The sequence below is a fragment of the Sander lucioperca genome, chromosome 7 (genome assembly GCF_008315115.2).
Source record: "Sander lucioperca isolate FBNREF2018 chromosome 7, SLUC_FBN_1.2, whole genome shotgun sequence".
NCBI lineage: Eukaryota > Metazoa > Chordata > Actinopteri > Perciformes > Percidae > Sander > Sander lucioperca.
In genome coordinates, this window is record NC_050179.1 from 18,386,746 (window position 1) to 18,406,591 (window position 19,846).

At 41.2% G+C, this 19,846-nt stretch overlaps 1 protein-coding gene and 1 long non-coding RNA gene across 17 annotated transcripts in view; one reads left to right on the plus strand and one right to left on the minus strand.

The window, feature by feature from the left end:
- Nucleotides 1–18,599, plus strand: part of LOC116060310 (unconventional myosin-IXAa-like) — a 156,805-nt gene extending 138,206 nt beyond the window's left edge. For 4 of the 16 annotated variants that reach the window (XM_036003267.1, XM_036003268.1, XM_036003273.1 and 1 more), the window contains 19 exons: nt 83–286; nt 1,784–1,881; nt 2,235–2,338; nt 2,560–2,783; nt 3,927–4,043; nt 5,074–5,262; nt 5,752–5,799; nt 5,897–6,008; nt 6,918–6,979; nt 7,689–7,881; nt 8,634–8,762; nt 8,885–8,990; nt 9,952–10,083; nt 10,523–10,646; nt 13,139–13,192; nt 14,223–14,243; nt 14,590–14,795; nt 15,255–15,397; nt 15,733–18,599. In XM_036003267.1, coding sequence (XP_035859160.1) covers nt 83–286; nt 1,784–1,881; nt 2,235–2,338; nt 2,560–2,783; nt 3,927–4,043; nt 5,074–5,262; nt 5,752–5,799; nt 5,897–6,008; nt 6,918–6,979; nt 7,689–7,881; nt 8,634–8,762; nt 8,885–8,990; nt 9,952–10,083; nt 10,523–10,646; nt 13,139–13,192; nt 14,223–14,243; nt 14,590–14,795; nt 15,255–15,397; nt 15,733–16,109 — 2,643 coding nt within the window. In that variant the 3' untranslated portion in view covers nt 16,110–18,599. Of the gene's footprint in view, nt 1–82; nt 287–1,762; nt 1,882–2,234; nt 2,339–2,559; nt 2,784–3,926; nt 4,044–5,073; nt 5,263–5,751; nt 5,800–5,896; nt 6,009–6,917; nt 6,980–7,688; nt 7,882–8,633; nt 8,763–8,884; nt 8,991–9,951; nt 10,084–10,522; nt 10,647–13,138; nt 13,193–14,222; nt 14,244–14,589; nt 14,796–15,254; nt 15,398–15,732 lie in introns of all 16 variants that reach the window. The other 12 variants (XM_036003271.1, XM_036003281.1, XM_036003275.1 and 9 more) reach the window with 10 other exon arrangements.
- LOC116060315 lies at nt 2,426–5,149 on the minus strand. The gene is made up of 3 exons (XR_004107481.1): nt 5,068–5,149; nt 3,936–4,119; nt 2,426–2,797 (listed from the first exon to the last, which is right to left on the minus strand). It is a non-coding gene; the product is annotated as an uncharacterized LOC116060315 (long non-coding RNA).
- Nucleotides 18,600–19,846: the final 1,247 nt, after the last annotated feature.

Below are 19,846 nucleotides of genomic sequence, written 5' to 3' on the forward strand. Positions count from 1 at the left end.
CACACATACACACACACACACACACACACACACACACACACACACTAGCGGCTGACCTGATGTTCCTGTGGTTGCCTGGAAGCAGGTGGGCCGCCCCGGCCCCAAAAAGAAAGCGCGAATGTCCCGGACGCGCTCCGACTTCCTCACCCGCTGTAACTCTGAGGGGGCGACCCAGTCAGACGACGACGATGAATACTACATCCCTGCCCACTCCCACACGCTGCCCCCCTCCCTGTCTCCCCCACACACCCACCCCGAGGCTGACTGTCACAGTGACTCCGAGATGGTAAAACACCGGTTCTCCGGAGGTCCCTTGGCCTCCGAGCAATCGACTTTTTCCTGTCCACTCAGGCCCCCTCCCTCCTTCACCACCACTTTCCTCTCAGGTGGAGCTGTCTGAGCGGCAGGGGCGGAGCCTTTTAACACTGCTAACCCCACTGTCGCCGTACTGTTCACTCCTGTTGGACTGTTTGACTACTTAGCTGCATTCTGAAACCAAACAGACTGATGTTCTCTCCACTTCACTCAAACAGACCGTCACCGTGACCGGTCTGTAGTCAATCGCTTTGCACGTCGCTCTGGTGGCTGTTGGTTAGAAAATCAGCCCAACGTTGTCACCTCTAGGCTCCACTCCCCTTTTCATCAAGGGATACTTGGAACACTTTGGAGTTTAATCTCATAGTTTTCCTTCAGTACACACATGCCATGTTGTAAGGACTGAAACTATTTTATAACAATTATATATAATATATAAGATTTTCACTTTATGATGATATACATTTTTTCAAAAGCAGCTAGACTTTGCTTTGTAGAAGCTGGAACCAGCAAATCTTGTGTTTTTGGTGCATAAACAAGCTAAATGATTGTCTGTCAGAACTGTTGGCGATTAATGTTTTAGCACCAGTTCTGAATGAAAAGGTATTTGTTAGGTGAGGCTGCTTTTCTTTTCCATCATTAAAAGCACTGGCAACAGTCTCAAATGATTAGTTTGCTGCTGTTGGCACCCTTATCGAATCAAAATCTATAAACGGGTGAAGAAGAAAACGTCTCACAGTGTGGCAATTGACTTGAAGGAAAACTAAAAGGTTAAAACTCAAAATGTATTCAAATACATGCCTGTATCTACTTCCTCTTTAAGAAACAATAAACAGAGATTTTCACAGGAAGAGCTGACTGAAGATCTTTCCATAAAAGGGTGTATTAAGATCTTCTCATATTTTTGGCCTGTCCTGAAAACACAACAACACGCCTGGTGTTGCTCTGCACGCCGTCTGCTGCTCCTGCATGACGGAGCATTTCTCCAGCACAGTGACTTCTCACTAACATCGTCGTTTTCTAACAGGATCTTGCAAGCATTGCTTCTGTTTTTCTCTCAGTATCTCTACATCAGCGTTATTCTCTGTGATATTGCTGATTTCACTCAATCTCTTTAGATCCGGTAGATTTATTATATCAGTGCATTTAGTAGCATCACTAGAACCAGAAACCTCAATATGTATTCCTTTTACATGATTTACAAACATTTACTGCAGTGATGTGGAACTATGCATTCTATACTCTGTTGTAGAACAAATTATATAAACATATTACATAACATATAATATTTCTGTCCATAAGGCACAAACATAGAGTAACTTGTGTTACAAGGAAACTGAGCGGCGGTCGCCAAAAGCCCCAACATCTTTTTTCAACCCTAAACATGGTTTCAGAACCTGTTCAGCCGATTTGAAATAACTGTTACTATATTATTTTTCTCACCCTGTTGTCGTTGTCTGCTCTGCAGCCATCTCACAAAGACCAGAAGAAGATCCATAAGACCATGTCTTCAGGAGACCTGGGCAAGGTGGAGGTGCTCAGGAAAACCTCCAGTCAGGATGGAAGGTAAGATCCGCAGAGAGTCTACTCTAATTACATCTTTTTACACCGAAAATCATCCTTATAACTTCAGTCTTGAAATACATTTGAATCAGCTTTTACATTTCTGTAGCAAAAGAAAATTGACACGTTCAGTGTCACATGAAAAAAGAGAACAACCCGTTCCGTTTTTTGCTGGCTGACCTCGTATTGAACCTGTGGTGGTTTAGGAACTGCAGTGTGACATAGAGACGCATTTCTTGGGCCACCTAAATAACTCAGATCACATGTTTTTCTTCCATGACTTTTCCTCAGGTTTTTGCTGGACATTTGTGTATACTTAAATAAATTAAATGAATTTATTGTGTTGTGTGATTTAGCAGGATGAGAGGAAGGATACGATTCTGGAGTAAGACGAAGCACGGCGAGAAAAAACTGTCGAGGGAGAAGCAGGCCAGCAGGAGCGAATCGGGAGAGACACATGGTAAAATACAAAGTCCCTGTGCAGACATATTTTAGTTTTGGTTAACCCTCCACATCGAGGTCAGCGGTCATGATGAGTAGCACAATACAGTATACCATAGAATATTATTTAATAAGGTAAAATACAATTTATGAAGAATTAATGCAGATTTAAGTTTCTTGATTAACAAGAATCATTTTTAGTAATCCACCATCTCTCCATGTTTGTGTCCATCCTCCCAGAACGCCCTTCTTCTCCTCCTCACAGTCCAGATTTGGAGGCAGCTCCCTCCCTGGGGGTCAGGGACAGTAAGGAGAACAAGGAGCCGTCTCCTAAGATGAGGAGGCGTCGCAGTGTGAAGATCAGCAGCATCGCTCTGGAACCCGCCCAGTGGCAAAACGACGCACTGCACATCCTCAGCTCGGCCCATGACTACCGCAGCATGAACGACTTCCTCATGAAGAAGGTCAGAGGACAAACCTGTGTGTGTGTGTGTGTGTGTGTGTGTGTGTGTGTGTGTGTGTGTGTGTGTTGGAGGCAGGGCAGGCAAAGGCAGTGAAATAGGTTCATCAAGGCAAAGTTGTGAATGCTCTGCTCCCTGCTCTACTGTGTTGGCACATACATTAACAACAACAACAAAAAAACATATCATATCTACTCTCTTGAGTGCATGACAGAGCTCTTTATCGTCATAAACTGTCTTTTTTGTGAGTGTCCCCTCCCACTCTGTCTGTGAGTGTGTGTGTTGGAATCAGAACTGGACCCTAGTCACAGGTCAGGGGCTCTAAGGTTACTAATAGCCCACACCAATAGACTTGTGATCCACACCTTTCTTTATGGCGCTCTTCCCTGCGGCCGGAGGAGAGTGCGTGCGTGCGTGCGAGTGTGTGCGCTCACAGTATAGTGAGTTTCTGCCGGCCCTGTAAGAGTGTTGCGTCATATTACCTGAAACTCAGGGTTCAAAATAATCTTGAATGCGTAGTTTAAAGGTGCACTCCTTTATTGTTACACCTACAATAGAACCCCCAAATCTTAAAGGGTCAGTTCCCCCAAATTATAAGGACATAATTGTGGTTTAATTCATCCCAGTTTTGAGATTCTGAGATGTCTGTGAGATTTCCAACACCACCCCAACACAACTGAGCTTAACAGAAGTTTGCTTGTTGAGATCACACAGCTGCTGAGCACTAATAAATTAATTTCATATTAAATCAAATTAAACTCATAAAATCCTCTCAGTCATCCAGATAATGTTATTATTAATGTATAAAAGTCGTAAATGTAACTCGAAGAATATGCAGCCACTCTCTGAGTCTGTCATGTGAACAGTGTACACTTCTAACTACTACTACGTAAGATGATGCTATGATCAGATTCAAAATAGTATATTACCTTCATATTTTGTATATTTGTGTGCTAAAATTGCCTAAGAAGATGCATTATCACCTTATTTTGAGGTGGAATAATCATTCTACAGTAGAGTTTCATTGCACAGTGTCCACTATAAAGAAAACTTTAAAAAGATGTCTTGGTAAACAGTTGCTGAGCTGAGCAAGGCTTTTTTTTCCATGAGCTGAGCTGTTATCTTGAAAATCATTTGTCCTTTCAGATCGCCGACCTGGAGTCTGAAGACGGTAAGAAGGACACCATGGTGGACGTCGTCTTCAAGAAAGCGCTGAGGGAGTTCAGGATCAACATCTTCAACTCCTACTCCACTGCCCTGGCGGTGAGTCCTTGCTGCTCTTTTCTCTTTTCTCGTTTGTCCTCAGCTGCTTGAGGCACCACTGGATCTCTGTTCAGCTCTGCATCAGGAAGGTTGAGACAGGGAAGGCTGGGACTAAAGTATACTAAATTGACCCTGACGCGTTATTGTGGAACCCATGCAACTTCTAGGCAAGACCCGCCCTTCAATAGCATTCACACGCTACTATTGGCCAGGCGTCCATGCTTACGCTAGGTAACGTAACCCGATTTGTTCAGGTCCTATCCCCCTGACCAATCGGCTATCCTAACTTTAACCACTCAAGGTCAATGCCTAACCCCAACCAATCGGCCTGCTTCGTAGGGCGGGACTTGCCTAGAAGTTACGTGGGATCCATAATAACGCGACCCTGACATACTGAGGCACCGCACCGCATATCTAAATATTCTGAATTTAAATAGATGGGTATTAAATGTTTACTGATGTTTTAGAGCAGTGGTTCTCAATTTTTTCAGAAAGGAATAATATGGTTGGTGTTCGCGACCCCCCCACCCCCCTCGACAACAAGAGAAAGAGAGCTGCAACAGGTGTCTACTCGCCTCCCCCTACTAATTTTGAGTGATTTCTGTGAATGCTCTGATTAAAACGTGAACAAATAATGCTTTGCTTTACAGTTTTAGTTTTAGCAGCTAGCCCCTAGCATTGTCCAATGTGCTGCAGGCTCTGTGGACTTTTGATGCATTTGTGACTTTTTCTCTCTCCCTGACCCACCTTCAGACCCCTTTCTGTGTTCCAGGACCTGCTGATTTACAAATGATGCCCTGAATATACCACATGAAATGTACCAAACTCACCATTCCCCAGTCTAGAATACGTAATTTCATTTTTTTCTCCCCAACCATCTGGTGACCCCCCAGACATGATCTCGCGACCCCCCTGGGGGTTCCTACTCCCCCGGGTGTACAACCACTGTTTTAGAGGATTAATTTTCCATTTGAAACTCAAAGAGTTCTGCTGATTCTGAATGTTTTTCTTCCTTTGCCTTCACCACCAGATGGATGATGGGAAGAGTATCCGTTACAAGGATCTCTACGCCCTGTTCGAGCACATCCTGGAGAAGACCATGCGTCTGGAGCAGAGAGACTGGTGCGAATCGCCGGTGAAGGTGTGGGTCAACACCTTCAAGGTCTTCCTGGACGAGTTTATGACCGAGTACAAGCCCATGGAGGGAAATGTCGGCAGGGTGAGAAAGTTAAAAACTGGATGGATGAAAAGAACAGAAATACTGTCAGGACATTAACAAAAAAACTACAGGTTGAATTCCAAATAATGGTTGCGGGTAATATTAAGTATTTAGGTTTATTATCAAATGCAGATGGAATTTTCTTCTCGACAATCTCTGATCATTTTCCCAAGAGATTTAGGGTCCATTGTTCCTCTGCAGAGCTTATACAAGAGACCAGAGATTGTTTTGCTAGAGGAAAATGCAGTTAAAGGGGATCTAAAATTGAAATTACCTGTTAAATTACATTTTTACCGTAATTGTTCAAGAAACAATGGTTGGCTTTTTTCATTTTCCCTGCTTGCCACTGGAACATTATGTACTGTTTTACTTACTTACTGCACTTTGCAATGCAAATAATATAAATACAATATATATCAATTAATGACATGTGCATCACTCACAAGAAATAAACAAAATGCACAAGGTAACACATTTGTCTCTTTTCAGGCTCCTAAACGTGAACGTAAGAAGTCGAGGAAAAAGGAAACCGACATTGTAAGTTGTAAATTGAATGGTATACTGCAACAAAGTGTTTGGAATAATAGCAATGATTTCAGCCGAGCTGACTGGTGTCTCTGCTGCCTCCCTGCAGGTGGAAGAACACAACGGCCACATCTTCAAGTCCACACAGTACAGCATCCCCACCTACTGCGAGTACTGCTCCTCCCTCATTTGGATGATGGACCGAGCCTGCGTCTGCAAACGTGAGGATTGGACACAAAAAACACACACACACACACACACACACACACACACACACTTAAATAGATAGTTAGGTTGCTTTCACACTGCTACAGTATGTTGGTTTATTTGCAAAAAATATATACGTCTCTCTTCTTTGGTGACACAAAGAGCTCACAAAGAAATAACTATGAGTATTGATTGGCAAGATTGCAGCTAGACCTTATACTCCATAAATATCGACAAACAAGTAGAAACAGGACAGAAAATGCAGTACTTGTACATTGTTGTGATGCGTGGACTTGACGCATTACTGGATGGTTGCTATATTTGAGTCACTTTTTAATAAGGAGCTGGTTATTGTACACAGAGACAACCCCTCAGTTTTAAATTCTTTTCAACTTCTGGTTGATCAGGGGACAATATATGATGAGGTTTAATTGACAGTGAAAGTCAAAGTTGAGTAATTCTCTGGAAAAAGTCCTCCCCACACAGAGACACACACACACACACACACACACACACACACAGATAAACACACCACCAGCAATTCCTAATGTTCTCCTAACTCACTTACCCACAGGCACTCACGCCCATGTCAACGTCTGTAGTTTTTCCACAGCACATTACATCCTTTCCTACTCTTTACACACACACACACACACACACACACACACACACACACATATACATACACACACAGTCTCCCTGAGTGTCTAAAAAATGTGATTAAACCTCATAAATCCATCTTCTATCTAGTTATAAGCTCCAGCTGCACTTTCCGTGAGCAGCAGACATCACATCCAAACTCTCTGCCGCCTCGACGTTTACATTTTAGTCTTTGAGCTTGTGACTGACTGCAGCGGTTGTTGCTTATGTGTGGAGATTGTAGAAGTTCCATCAGTCTGATTGTGTTGTTCTTTTGTCTGCAGTGTGTCGCTACGCCTGTCACAGAAAGTGCTGCTCTAAGATGACCACCAAGTGCAGTAAAAAGGTAGGAGGAGATTTTTTTATCTAAAGGTTTCTTGTTTCAGGATGCTGTAATATCATAATGGTGCTAAAATGCAAAAAGACAACAATAGATATGGATATCATAGCACATCAGTTATCATTTATCACTAATCAAAGCAATTATTCAGTTTTAGCCTACTTGATTATGTGACCCAACTGAGTAAATAAATGAGGATTCCTGCCTCGTATTTGAGTGTTTCTGTTGTACAGTTATTCATACGTAGATATGTTCTCTGTAAACCTAAAAATAAAAATTTTGAAATAACTTAAATAATAACTTTAAAAAACCTGGTAAAAAAGGACCATAATTGCTGCTTTTTTGACAAACGTTTTGTCAACAAACAAAAAAATAAATTATATTCAGTCCTTAGGTCTCTAATGAGTTACAGTTGCAAACTCTGCTGTGTCATCTTTTTTCAAGTTAAATATGTACCTTATATATACAGTATGTAGAGTATGTAATATGTAAAGAAGACATAAAACTTCTCATTAAAAGAAATAAAACGCAACTATGCTCAAGTCAATACACTCAAGTATATGAAGTAGTTACAAAGTGAGTTTATCATGCTGTAGTTATTACAGGGGCCACAGTCCACTGGTCAGACAAAGTTACACACAGTAGGCTTTAATGTAACGTGTTTCTAAGTTTGTTGTAGGCTGACTTTAATGTAATGTGTGTTTGTGTCAACTAGTACGACCCGGAGCTTTCGTCACGGCAGTTTGGCGTGGAGTTATCCCGTCTAACCAGCGAGGAGCGAACGGTTCCCCAGCTGGTGGAGAAACTCATCAACTACATCGAGATGCACGGCCTCTACACGGAGGGAATCTACAGGAAGTCGGGCTCCACCAATAAGATCAAAGAACTCCGCCAGGGGCTGGACACAGGTGAGACTGACCCTAAAATCCTCTGTGCATCGTCTGTGTTTTCATATAATTAATGTTCATTCTCTAGAAGACGAAGACTCTACTATTACTTTTACTACTTCCTCTTTTTCTTCTTCTACTACTTCAACTACTATTCTAGTAGTAGGTATTCTGTACTACTTCTAAATAAACTGTAATGTCGCGCTAACACAAAAATCGCTTCCGGGTAGACAAATTGCAGTTGATTTGAATTGCAGAGATATGTAAAGTCAGCAAACTTGTTTATTTCTGATGTCCTTTCAAGCCATAACTGTAATGTTTAAAGATATATAGTTCAACACGGAGGTCTGACCTATCTGTCGTCTCTGCTGTGCTTATTTTCTGTACAGTGTTGCTTTAAATTAGGTCAAAGTGTTTACATATGAAAGCATCAAACATGTATTTTAGATGAATGAGATGAGAGTATGCCCAGTTGTTCCTTGACCATGTTTTGCTCAGCACTGTTAAATTGTATGTGCGGGACGCAGGAGTTTTTTTTTTTTTTACCCGGAAGTTATTGTAAACAAACACTGTGATTGGGTCGAAACTAAATATATAAAAACTAAACCTTTCTGAAAAACTGAAACTAAAATGAAATTGAAAAGTCAAAACTGAAATAAACTAAAAACGAATTATAACCTTGTCTACTACTAGGTCTTCTGCTACTTCTAAATAAAGTATATACAGTCACAAACAGAGAAGTTGATTCACCTGAACGTATCTGTTTGTTCCAGATGTGAGCGTTGTGAACCTGGATGACTACAACATCCACGTCATTGCCAGCGTTCTCAAACAGTGGCTCCGTGACCTGCCCAGCCCTCTCATGACCTTTGAGCTATACGAGGAGTTCCTCAGGGCCATGGGTAAGCTTATATTCAGCTCCTTCAGTGGCTCTGTTGTTTGTTTGACCGGAGGCTCATCCATCTGAGAATCAGTATCAGAAGGGAAGAAGCTACTCGGTCTGAGGGTGTGTTTGTTTTCCCAGGTCAGCCAGACAAGCGGGAGGTGATCCGCGGGGTGTATTCGGTGATCGACCAGCTCAGCAGGACGCACCTCAGCACGCTGGAGCGCCTCATCTTCCATCTGGTCAGGTGAGTGATGAGATGTGTTCAGATCATTTACTTTAATAAATAACAGTGATAATTCACTACAGAAATATGACAAGTAAAGGTTCTGCATTCCCTACAAAAGCATTATCAACAAAATGTACTCAAAGAATCAAAAGTAAAAATATGTATTTGTCAGAATGGGCCCTGTCAGTGTTATATCATTATATTACCGGACCAATAGTTATTGATGTAAAAATTACTTTAATGTTATAGCTTGTTGAGGTGAAGCTCATTTTAAATGCTTTTTATACTTTTGGGTAGTCCCATCTATAACACAGCATCATATTGTATATACTGATCACACATTTGTAAAATCAGGTAAGTGATGAGATAAGAGTCAACATCAGCATTACATCAGCACAACAACATGAGCCAACACTTAAACATATTCTGCTTTATGCATAGTTATTTATTTATTACTCTGTACCTCCTACTGTGACCTGTGCAATATGCAGTTTCATATTCATCTGTATATCTGTATATATTATTCCCACCTGCGTATAAAAGAAGTGTTTATAGTGTACATATTACCGTTATTACTCTATTCTTATTTTTCTATTTCCTATTATGTTTTTTGTGTATTTTTCTATTATATTCATATTTAATGTGTATTTTTCTTATTTTGTTGAGTTGCATTTGAGCTGCTGTGACGAGTGAATTCCCCCAGCGTGGGATCAATAAAGTCTATCTTATCTTATCTCATTACGGCCTCAGGCAAGACAGCCTGCGTCTAAAAAATGGGTTTTGAAATAATATCTGATATATCTGTATAATGTTTTTGCCTGGGAGCAAAGTGCCTGAGCGGTGGTTTCAGGTTCTCGCTGATTATCAAAGACTCTGGATTAGCTGTCTCGCCCTCATGTCGTCTAGTCTGTTTGCTGGGAATGTGTGTCATACTCTGACACATTAGGATTACCAGGATTATATTGTGTGTGTGTTTCAGGATCGCCCTGCAGGAGGAGACTAACAGGATGTCAGCCAACGCCCTCGCCATCGTGTTCGCTCCCTGCATCCTTCGCTGCCCCGACACCATCGACCCGCTGCAGAGCGTCCAAGACATCAGCAAGACCACAGCGTACGTCTGCTGTCCTCAACTATCCTCTGTGGTTTCCCAAATTAACTCTTTGGCTCACTAAATAGGTCTTGTAAAGAAAATAACTGTGTAACAGAAACGTTTTATGGATTAAAAAATGTGTATAGAATAGAAATGTTTTCATTTCTATTTTTGTAAAGATTGAGGTATATTGTTTTGGTTTTTACCTACGTATATTATTTCTTATTGATCTCACACTCAAAGTGTGTTGCAACATGAGGCTGACCATGTTTAAACCAGAGACAGTGGTGAATCAAATATCGTGATGCTTTCAATGTCACCACCAAGCGTGTACGGAGGCCTGTAGGGACAAACTTGGAGAGCAGAAAAGACTTTTATTTATGAATAGCTGGTGCAACTCAATGCTCTATTCTATTTGTATTCTGTTCGATTCTAAATTGATCACTCCTATGGGTTATAGGTGTGTGGAGCTGATCATCAACGAGCAGATGAGCAAGTACAAAGCTCGTCTGAAGGACATCAGCAGTCTGGAGTTTGCAGAAAGCAAAGCCAAGAGCAGACTGACCCACATCAGGAAGTCCATGGTAAGATCAGACTACTGTAAAGCCATCCGACAGCAGCCGTCGAGGCTTCTATACTGAGTTAAATACTCATTATGCAAAAGATGTTAAGTGTGAATAATCCTTATTGCCTGGCATTGACATGGATGTTTTGCTTACTTGTTCCTCTCACTCATCATTTAAATGGTGACACAACAGTTTTCAGCGCCACGGGCAGCTGCCATGGTTTTCACACAGCCATGGCAGGAGTTCATTCATACATCTTTCATCAACAGATTTTGCTGTTTTTCTTTTGTTTTTTTTGTAGCACACGCAAAAAGCTGACCAAATTTAAGGGGCTATACCTTAAACATATACACAGCAGGACACTTTAAATGTTTAAAATTCTTCTCATCAAGGCTACACGTGTGCCACAACCCTCCCCTTCATAAGAACATTTTTAACTATGTTGACTAAAACCTGCATGTTCCTCTTATCTTCTAACTTACTTTACAGTCGCAGCAGATGCCAAAACAGGCTGTCAGGAGCTCCCAAAACAATTTTTCTTTTGTTCAGAACATCTATATACTGTACGAGACAGAAATGGGCCACTTGTCAACTGTTTTTTTTTTTAACAATACTTTATTAAGTTTTTCACATATAGAAAACATACAAATAACAATGACCACAGCAATAAAAATAATGTATGTGTACTATACAACAAAACAATAAAAAGATGAAATTTTTTTTAATTTTGTACAAAATTGTACAAATAAAACAATAAGTAAATAAAAACAAACAAATAAATAACAGAAAAAGCAGCAGTAGTGATGATCTTCAAGTTAGTGCAACATTCTCATCCTCCAAAAATTCCAAAAAAGGTTTCCACACTTTAACAAACTGTTTTCTTTTCCCTCTAACAATATATGTAAGTCTTTCCAGTGCAAGGTATGTTGCAATCTCCTTAAGCCACAACTTTACAGAGGGCAACTGTATATTTTTCCAGAAAAGAGCGATCAGTCTTCTAGCTTGAAGAAGCCCAAAATCAATCAACACTGATTGTTTAGAATTGACGACCAAATTTTCAGGGTATATACCCAGGATACAAAGTTTCTTTTGCAGGGAAACTTCTTAGCTACCATCTGGGAAATGACCCCCATCACACTCTGCCAAAATAGTTGTACTTTTGAGCATTCCCAAACACAGTGGAAGTGTTCCTTTTTCCTCTAAACACTTACAACAAATATCTGGAATATTAGGATAGATTTTATTCAGCTTTACTGGGGTGATATAACACTTGTCAACTGTTAATTAGTAAATAGTAATGTTGCTCAGATTGGACATTTAAATCACAGGTAAGAAGAGAAAATAAACATAGAATTAAGATAACTATGCAGGTAACAGGCAAATTTAAAAACAAACAGCTGAACATTATTATTGCAATACTATAGCTTTTTTTCACACCAACTCTCAACTATAGAATTATGAAAAGGAAAAAACAACTTTCCATTGTATTTGTCATGCAAAATAGCAGAAGCAGTGTCTAACACTCATTATGTAACTTCCTATTAATACATTTTAACAAGGAATGAAGTTACTAGTTCTGTAATATGTCTTTCTGGCAAAGAAACAGTAACAGCAAGATGCTGCTGACTTGTTGGTGATTATCAAGCCTCTCCAATTTCTCTACCAACAAGCTGTATCTAAACTATCCCAATAAGCGTGGCTTTAAAGATTTGCAGATCAAAAGATGTCTAGATATTTTGGTTAAAACTAGGCAAAATTATGTCAAAAAGGGATGTGTTTTTTTGTTTTGTTTCAAAGATTATATTTCAACATGTAGTTAGGTAATACAGTGGTGGAAAAAGTGTTTGGATTGTTTACTTAAGTAAATATCAATAAATATCATAGCATTATCAACAAAATGTACTCAAAGAATCAAAAGTAAAAATATGTATTTGTCAGAATGAGCCCTGTCAGTGTTATATCATTATATTACCGGACCAATAGTTATTGATGTAAAAACTACTTTAATGTTATAGCTTGTCGAGGTGAAGCTAATTTTAAATGCTTTATATACTTTTGGGTAGTCCCATCTATAACAGCATCATATTTTATATACTGGTCAAACGTTTTGTTTGTAAAATCTTAATCCAAAAAAGTAACTATTAGCTGTCAAATAATATAGTGTAGCACAAAGTGCAATATTAGCCTCTGAAATGTAGTGCAGTAGAAGTATAAAATAGCATAAAATTAACATATTCAAGTACAAATTTGAGGTTTTTGTACTTTACTAAGTACAGCATTTGAGTAAATTTACTTAGTTACATTCCACCACTGTTAGGATATGCCTACAAACTGAAACAGATATATTTAAATAAAGTGTCTTAAAAAACTCACTTCTCAACCAAATTTTGCTCATTTTTAACCTTAATGTCTAGACCTGCAAATCACCAAATCCATTCTTACTTTATCACCGTTCCCTAACCCTATTCTGTCCTTCCTTCCTTCCTTACTTCCCCCACCCCTCCTTCCAGAAACCTGTACTAATTGCAGTTAGGTTTATGAGCATAACCCGCACTGCCACCCCGGTATGTATGCCCCTCTCACTCCATGTGCCTGCCCACCACCGCCACCAGTCCTGTCTTGTCTGTCAGCATATCTGATCCGTCCACTCAAACTGTCTGTTACCTCCAGCCACAGTACTTGTCACGTCTGTCTGTAGCTTTTTTTTAGGATGTCTGACCTTCTGTTTGTGTATTTGTTACTGTTGTCAGCGTTGTGGCTTAACATGGTTATGGAATAATTCATAAGATCCTCGAGCGATAACCCCCAAAATAAACATTGCTTGTTAATATTGTTAATGTTTCTACCTAAATTCAAATTTTACATATACATTTACTGTAAAAACAGTGTGATATTGTTATATTCAGTATTGTTATGTGGCTGTCAGCAGGCATTATGGAGTTCAAGTATGAAATACAGTAGACATGAGTAGTGGTAGGTAATCATTTTGTGGTAACACTTTACTTGAAGGTATCTACATAAGAGTGTCATGACTGTGTCATGAACACGACACAGTCATGACACATGAACCCTAACCCTAACTTGTCATGACAAAAACCGAATGACACTTGAGAGCGTGAAAGCGTTATGTCATAAACGTTTATGACTTGTTTATAAACGTTTATGACACGTTCATGACAGTGTCATGTCACTCTTATCTCGATACCTTCAAGTAAAGTGTACCCCATTTTGTTACTGTTTTGTTGGTGTTTTTAGAGAATGTCTGCTTGGACTACACATGACTTCAATCAAGTTTATTGCTTAGAGACTTGATGAATAATGATACAGAGTACTGACACTTGACGTCAGTTCTATTTACTCTAAACTTGACTTGGACTTTTCAAATTGGCCCTTGATTCTTTTTAAAGGAATGTATTGAACAAGAAACCGATCAATTATTTATTTATTCAGATTAAAAATGCTTTGGGTGTCAAACGTGTCACCGTGACTTTCCGCAGAGGATGCAGGGTTAGCCCTCTGTGGTGAGCGCTCTGAGAGAGCAGCACTGACTGCTCTTTGCTTTCTGTTTCTGCTCCACAACTTATTAACATGCAGCCTAACACAGCTAAACTTAAGGTAATGCCTTGTGTGTGTGTGTGTGTGTGTGTGTGTGTGTGTGTGTGTGTGTGTGTGTGTGTGTGTATGTGTGTATGTGTGTGTGTGTGTGTGTGTGTGTGTGGCAAAAGTTTATGTGTGTGGTAATAATCAGCTGACCTCATAGTTTCTTAGCCGTGATGTTGTGAACTGATGTCGCCAATGCATCATCTGTGTAGCAGTATGTGGTCAAAACATCCAAGCGTGTCTATAGCGAGTCAGCTGTCTGTGCTCCATCGCTGTCACTGTCAACAACAAAAGAAGAATTTTTTTATTAATATTGGTCAGCCTCCACTAACACACTCTTTTGCTCTGTGTGAACTTGCAGTGCAAAGGCCGTGTTCGGCAAAGCAGCACCCACACGCCCTCGCCTCCTCTGAGCCCCAGAGTGCCCCCTGTGGTTGTGGATGGAGAGACTGGAGGAGGAGGAGGAGAGGAGGCAGCAGAGGTGGGGCAGAACGAGCCGCAGCAGCTGGCGATGCAGCAGGAAGAGCGAATCCTCACCGAGCAAATTGAGAGTCTGCAGAAAGAAAAGTACGACGTCTCTGTGGTTGAACTGTTCGGATGACATTGGAAGTGTTGTGTTTAATGTGTCACACAAAGTTGGTACACAAGCTACCAAAGCACAGGAAAGGTAGTAATTAGTTAGACACTTCAGCGGATCCCTCAATCATGGCCACATATAAAAAAGTGCGAACTGGTAGCTGTGTAGGAATGAGCACCTTTCTTTCTATTCCCTGTGGCTCTCGCAGTATGTCATTACTCAGCAATCTGTTACATTGATCCCTTCAGGGACACACAAATACTTCTTTAGTATGGATTGCTCATAGGCCAAGTTGGATCTTAAGGTCAGTCTGTAGTACTAATTCTTAATCGCACGCATTAGGGAAGCCCCTAAATTTTAAATGTAAATAAAATAATTTAGATAAGCCTGTAACCTGTTATTTGCATGTGTGTGTGTGTGTGTGTGTTTGTGTGTGTGTGTGTCGGCAGGGAGGAGCTGACGTATGAGATGTTGATCTTGGAGCCGCGGACGTCGGACGATGAGACTCCTGAATCTGAAGCATCAATCGGCACAGCAGACAGCTCTGAGAACATCACCATGGAGACGGAGGGAGCCACTTCAGAGCCCATAGGTACGAGTGCCTGTGCGTCCGTGTGTGTGTGCATGCCAAACTGGAAAAGATTGGATGTCATGTGACTTGGGCTGTTTACACTGCCATGACAAAATCAGATGTTGGCAAAAAAAAAACTTTTTCAGAGATGCATCTGTGTCTTGATTACTGTTTATAAGTTAGCCAAGGTTAATTGCTTGACTAAAGCTGTTAAAGTGTTGTAATCACATTTGCACTTTTGAAGGGGTTAAATGTGTCTGTACAGTTTATTGGTTAGTTTAATTAATAACATTGCTTGGGTAGGATTAAGTGTTGTATAATGTGTTTAACACCTCTGCTGCTCCCTCTCCCCCCAGAGCGCGGCACTTACCACTTCAGAAAGTCTGAAGCAAAGGGCAGACGAGCTTTGCGCCGTCAGCCCGACTCCCAGGACTCTGCAGACTCGACCTCCACCATTTCCTCCTACCACCCCTCTTCCTCTCTCTCCTCCGGCTCTCCCTCCCCTCACTACCGGTTCCGCTCCTCCTCCTCCGGGCCCCTGCTCACCTCCTGTGGTTTGGGGGCCCCGTTGGCCGAGGCGGAGGGGAGCCACGGAGCTGGTAAGACCCGCCACAGGCTCAGGCTCAGCCGCAGCTCACCCCGCGAGCCCTCAGGAAGCCACCGGAGGGAGTCGGACTTCAGCTCGGGGCCACAGCAGCTGGTTCTGTATGGCAGCAACGAGTTCATGGTGTGAAGCCGAGGAGGGAGGGAAACGCCAGAAGCTGCCTGTTGGCGTGCAGGAAGGGTGTACGTGAAGAGGAGGAGGGAGAGTCCAGGGTTGAACGAGGCTGGCCACGGGGCGAGGTTGGTGCCCAGTGTCGCCTGCCGCCCCTCCTCAGTGCCCACCCCCCTCCTCCCCTGGTCCAGTCAGAGCAGAGCACTGTGGGAATAAAAGAAGACGAGACTGGAAATATGACACGGGAACATAATGACAGGTCAAAGAAAGAGGGCTGATGAAAGCTGGAACAGAGTGAAGTGAGAACACATGGTCGGCCATGTTTGTCGACCCTCTGATCTCAGTGGTGTTAACCCCCCCTGCTGGAGCACCAGGGGTTGGTCAGAGGAGAAAGAGAAGAAGGGAAGGACGGTTGGTGAGACAGAGGAAAACCCACACCTGCAAAGCCAAATCTTATAGTGCCCCATCTTTATTTTTTAGCATGTGGGCAGGTGGATAAAGCCACCCAGAAGAAATGTAGCCGTACTGACTGAACTGGCGGACATTTTGTCTGTAACCAGCGCCAAGCTAAGTCTGCTTTTTACGTTTACACAGTACACACCAGCCAAGAGGCTGCATGCTTCTCCATCACACTTTTTCCTACGTCAGTTTGAAGAGGATGTACAGAAATATGTTACATTATTATTATTATTATGAATTATTATTATGTTGCAGAGGAAAAAAATGTACATAGGAAGAAACTCCAGTGCTGCTCCTGGGTTGTTCATTGTTGATTAATCTCTGTTTCCTGTTCTCTATTTTGCAAAGCAAAGTGTCTGGAATTTAGGTTCCACTTTTGTTTCCGTGCTGGTTTTGCTCCGCTTACTGTCATCTGTTTTTAGCTTTCTCTTTTCCTATTTCACAATGAATAGAGCTGTTTTTTTGGGTGTCCTCGGGTTATACTTTTGAGAAATAATAATAGAAGGAAAAGCTGTCGATCTGCGCTCACAGTGCTACGTGTCTGGTGTCACGTTTACTTTACCTGAGGTGTCAAATGTCAATCAGCCATAAGTGTATTTTATGTCTTTGCCTGCAAGCTTTTTGTTGTCCCTTCTGGGTTTTTGTTTTCTCCAGAAACATCAGTGTTACAACGTCAGGACTTGAAATTTTTTTTTTTTTACATATATATAAATGTATATTATTGCTGTATTATAGGTGTTGTAATTGATATCAAAGATGTCACACTTTTGTTGTCAATATTGTTTCATGGTTTGTTTTTGTTCAGATGAAAGCCATTTTTTTCCTGTCTGTATGTGTGTGTGCACGTGTGAATGAATGAATGAATAATTCCTGCCACTGTATCAGCTCCCACTTTGTGCATGTGTAGTCTTCTCTGCACACACATACACTAGTTTTCCCCCCAAAACATGTTCTTGTAAAGGTGAAAAAAGTCTCTGCAACCATCAAGTGACACTACCTTACTCAGACTTAGGAAATGTGCAATTAGTCTTGAGTTTTTTTTGCACCACTGGGGGAACTCATGCACTCACAAACACACTCTCAAACCGTCCATAATGTCCTCTGAGCCATCCAGAATACTCTCTTCTCTTTTACCGTAACAGTAGCTCTTCTTCTCTTTTACCGTAACAGTAGCTCTTCCATCCTCTTCTCTCCCGGCGCTAGCTGTGGGAGGTAGCATTTAACCTTCCTGTTAACCAGACAAAACAAGTAGCAACTAACTCAGACCGTCTACGTGTTTCTGCATATTCTTACTCTCTTTCTGTCTCTGTCCATACACTATGTAAACAGTCAGCGTAATATTCAGTTTTATGGCCCTATTCAGTAGCTTAACAGCAATGATGTCTCCGTACTTTAGCTGCAATATCTCTCCTCGCTTGCTGCGTCTGTGATCAGATGCTTTTGAGCCACCTTTGCTCAGATCTCACCGACACAATCAGTGTTAATCAATTGTTCCTTGAAGCTGGAAGTCTCCCTAAAGACAGCGCAGTTCTCAGTTTTGTCGCTGTTTCGGAGGTTAGCTGAAAGGATCAAACTGATTCCTGGTCAAATATCTTTAAGCTGATATTTAATGGGATGGTCTGTGTACATGTCCAGACTGTCAATATGGCAAAAAAAAGACAACAACAAAAAGATTTTCAAAAAAAGTGAATGTACCTGTCACTGGAAGGCATGCTTTGCTTTCTCTGGTTGTTTTTGTTCCCTTTTTTATACACAGTGTATGTACTATTTATGATCATGCTTTTGGGGTGTACATTGGTTTAAAAGAATCTGTTATAAAAGGTGTTATAAAAGGATATATTATCCTGTGTACGTTTCATTATCTACTATTAATCATGGCAACATTTTAACAGGCCACACTCGGTCTGTCATGTTTGTGCTACGAAGCGGAAAAAAAAGAAAAGCGCTGTGTCTCTTTGTCTGCGCCACTCTAGACACGGTTATGTATAAGGTGCAATTTGTGTTATATTTCTCTTTTTTTAATGATGCAAACATGTTTATGGTTGTAATTAAAACAACTTTATGGGGGAAATTCATCTGCTTATTAAAAAAGCAAAATTGCAGCCAAACACAAATGAGTTGAGTAATATTTTGCCTGACAAAAATCCAAAGATAAATGTGTATTTTACTTGAAAAGGATGTCATTTTCAACACATTATTATATCTTCAAACATTTCAGCATGAGATGTACAGTTGATGTTAAAGGTGCCCTGTTATGTTTACATGCATTGTTTATGGACAGGCAGGTTTAACTCCTGAATGCTAATACAATTTAACAATTGCATAATTTCTATTGTGCTATCTATCTATTGTAGTCTGGCTATCACCAGACTAATGTTCAATCTTATAAGATTAAACATTAGTCTGGGGAGTCTGCTCTGTATTTTCTACTGCACAAGAGGCGTGATCAACAGGCATAGTTCAAATGACTCTGTACGCAATTGGATAGTCCTTCAACCAATCAGACCAACGATCCGGGTGACGTAGCAGCGACAGCGGCATCAACGGGTTGCTGCACCGACTTGTTGAACGTAAACAAAAAGCTGCTTGGACGCTTCTCTATCGTCATCGTGTTAAACCTGCCAATAGCGCGCCAGGTGGATAAGCCAGTTTGTGATTGGTTCCCGCAAATTTGTAACGGAAGCAGGATAGATAAACGTACAGGTTTCCAGCCTGAGCTGCAGGGCGAAATCAAATCGCCGGCAGATCAGGCTGGGTTTACCCAGTCTATATCTATTGTGCATGCATGATTGTAGCTCTGTTTTGAGAGTGAAACATGTATAATGGTAGCCTACTACACATGCCATTAGTGTTATCAAAGATGGTGGATGTGTTAGCAGTACGCTTCCTAGTTTAAAGGCAATGGAATACAAGTCTAACTAATCTAGTCTAGTCTTGCATTGCCAGATCTCCACAGCGCTGTAAATCTAATCTAACTACTTATCTTTTGTGGGTGACTGGCTCTTATTATAACAGCCAATGGTAGGGGGCATTATCAAAGTGGTACTAACAGTTTACACTGGGGAGTGATGGTCTCTCCTGCTTGGTTCGTTTTACGCTCATTTTAGGAGAAAAGGGGTATTATCTTGATCGTTGCTGTTTGCAGGATGTTGTAAATTTCAGATGTGTTATTGGCCATCATTCCAGGGGTGTTGAAGAAAGAGCTTGTCGTAGTCATAGTCGTAGTCGTAGTCGTAGCTTGTCGTAGTCTTAGATCAAACCATGCGGGGACTTATCCCCAACCCTGCATGGCTCTC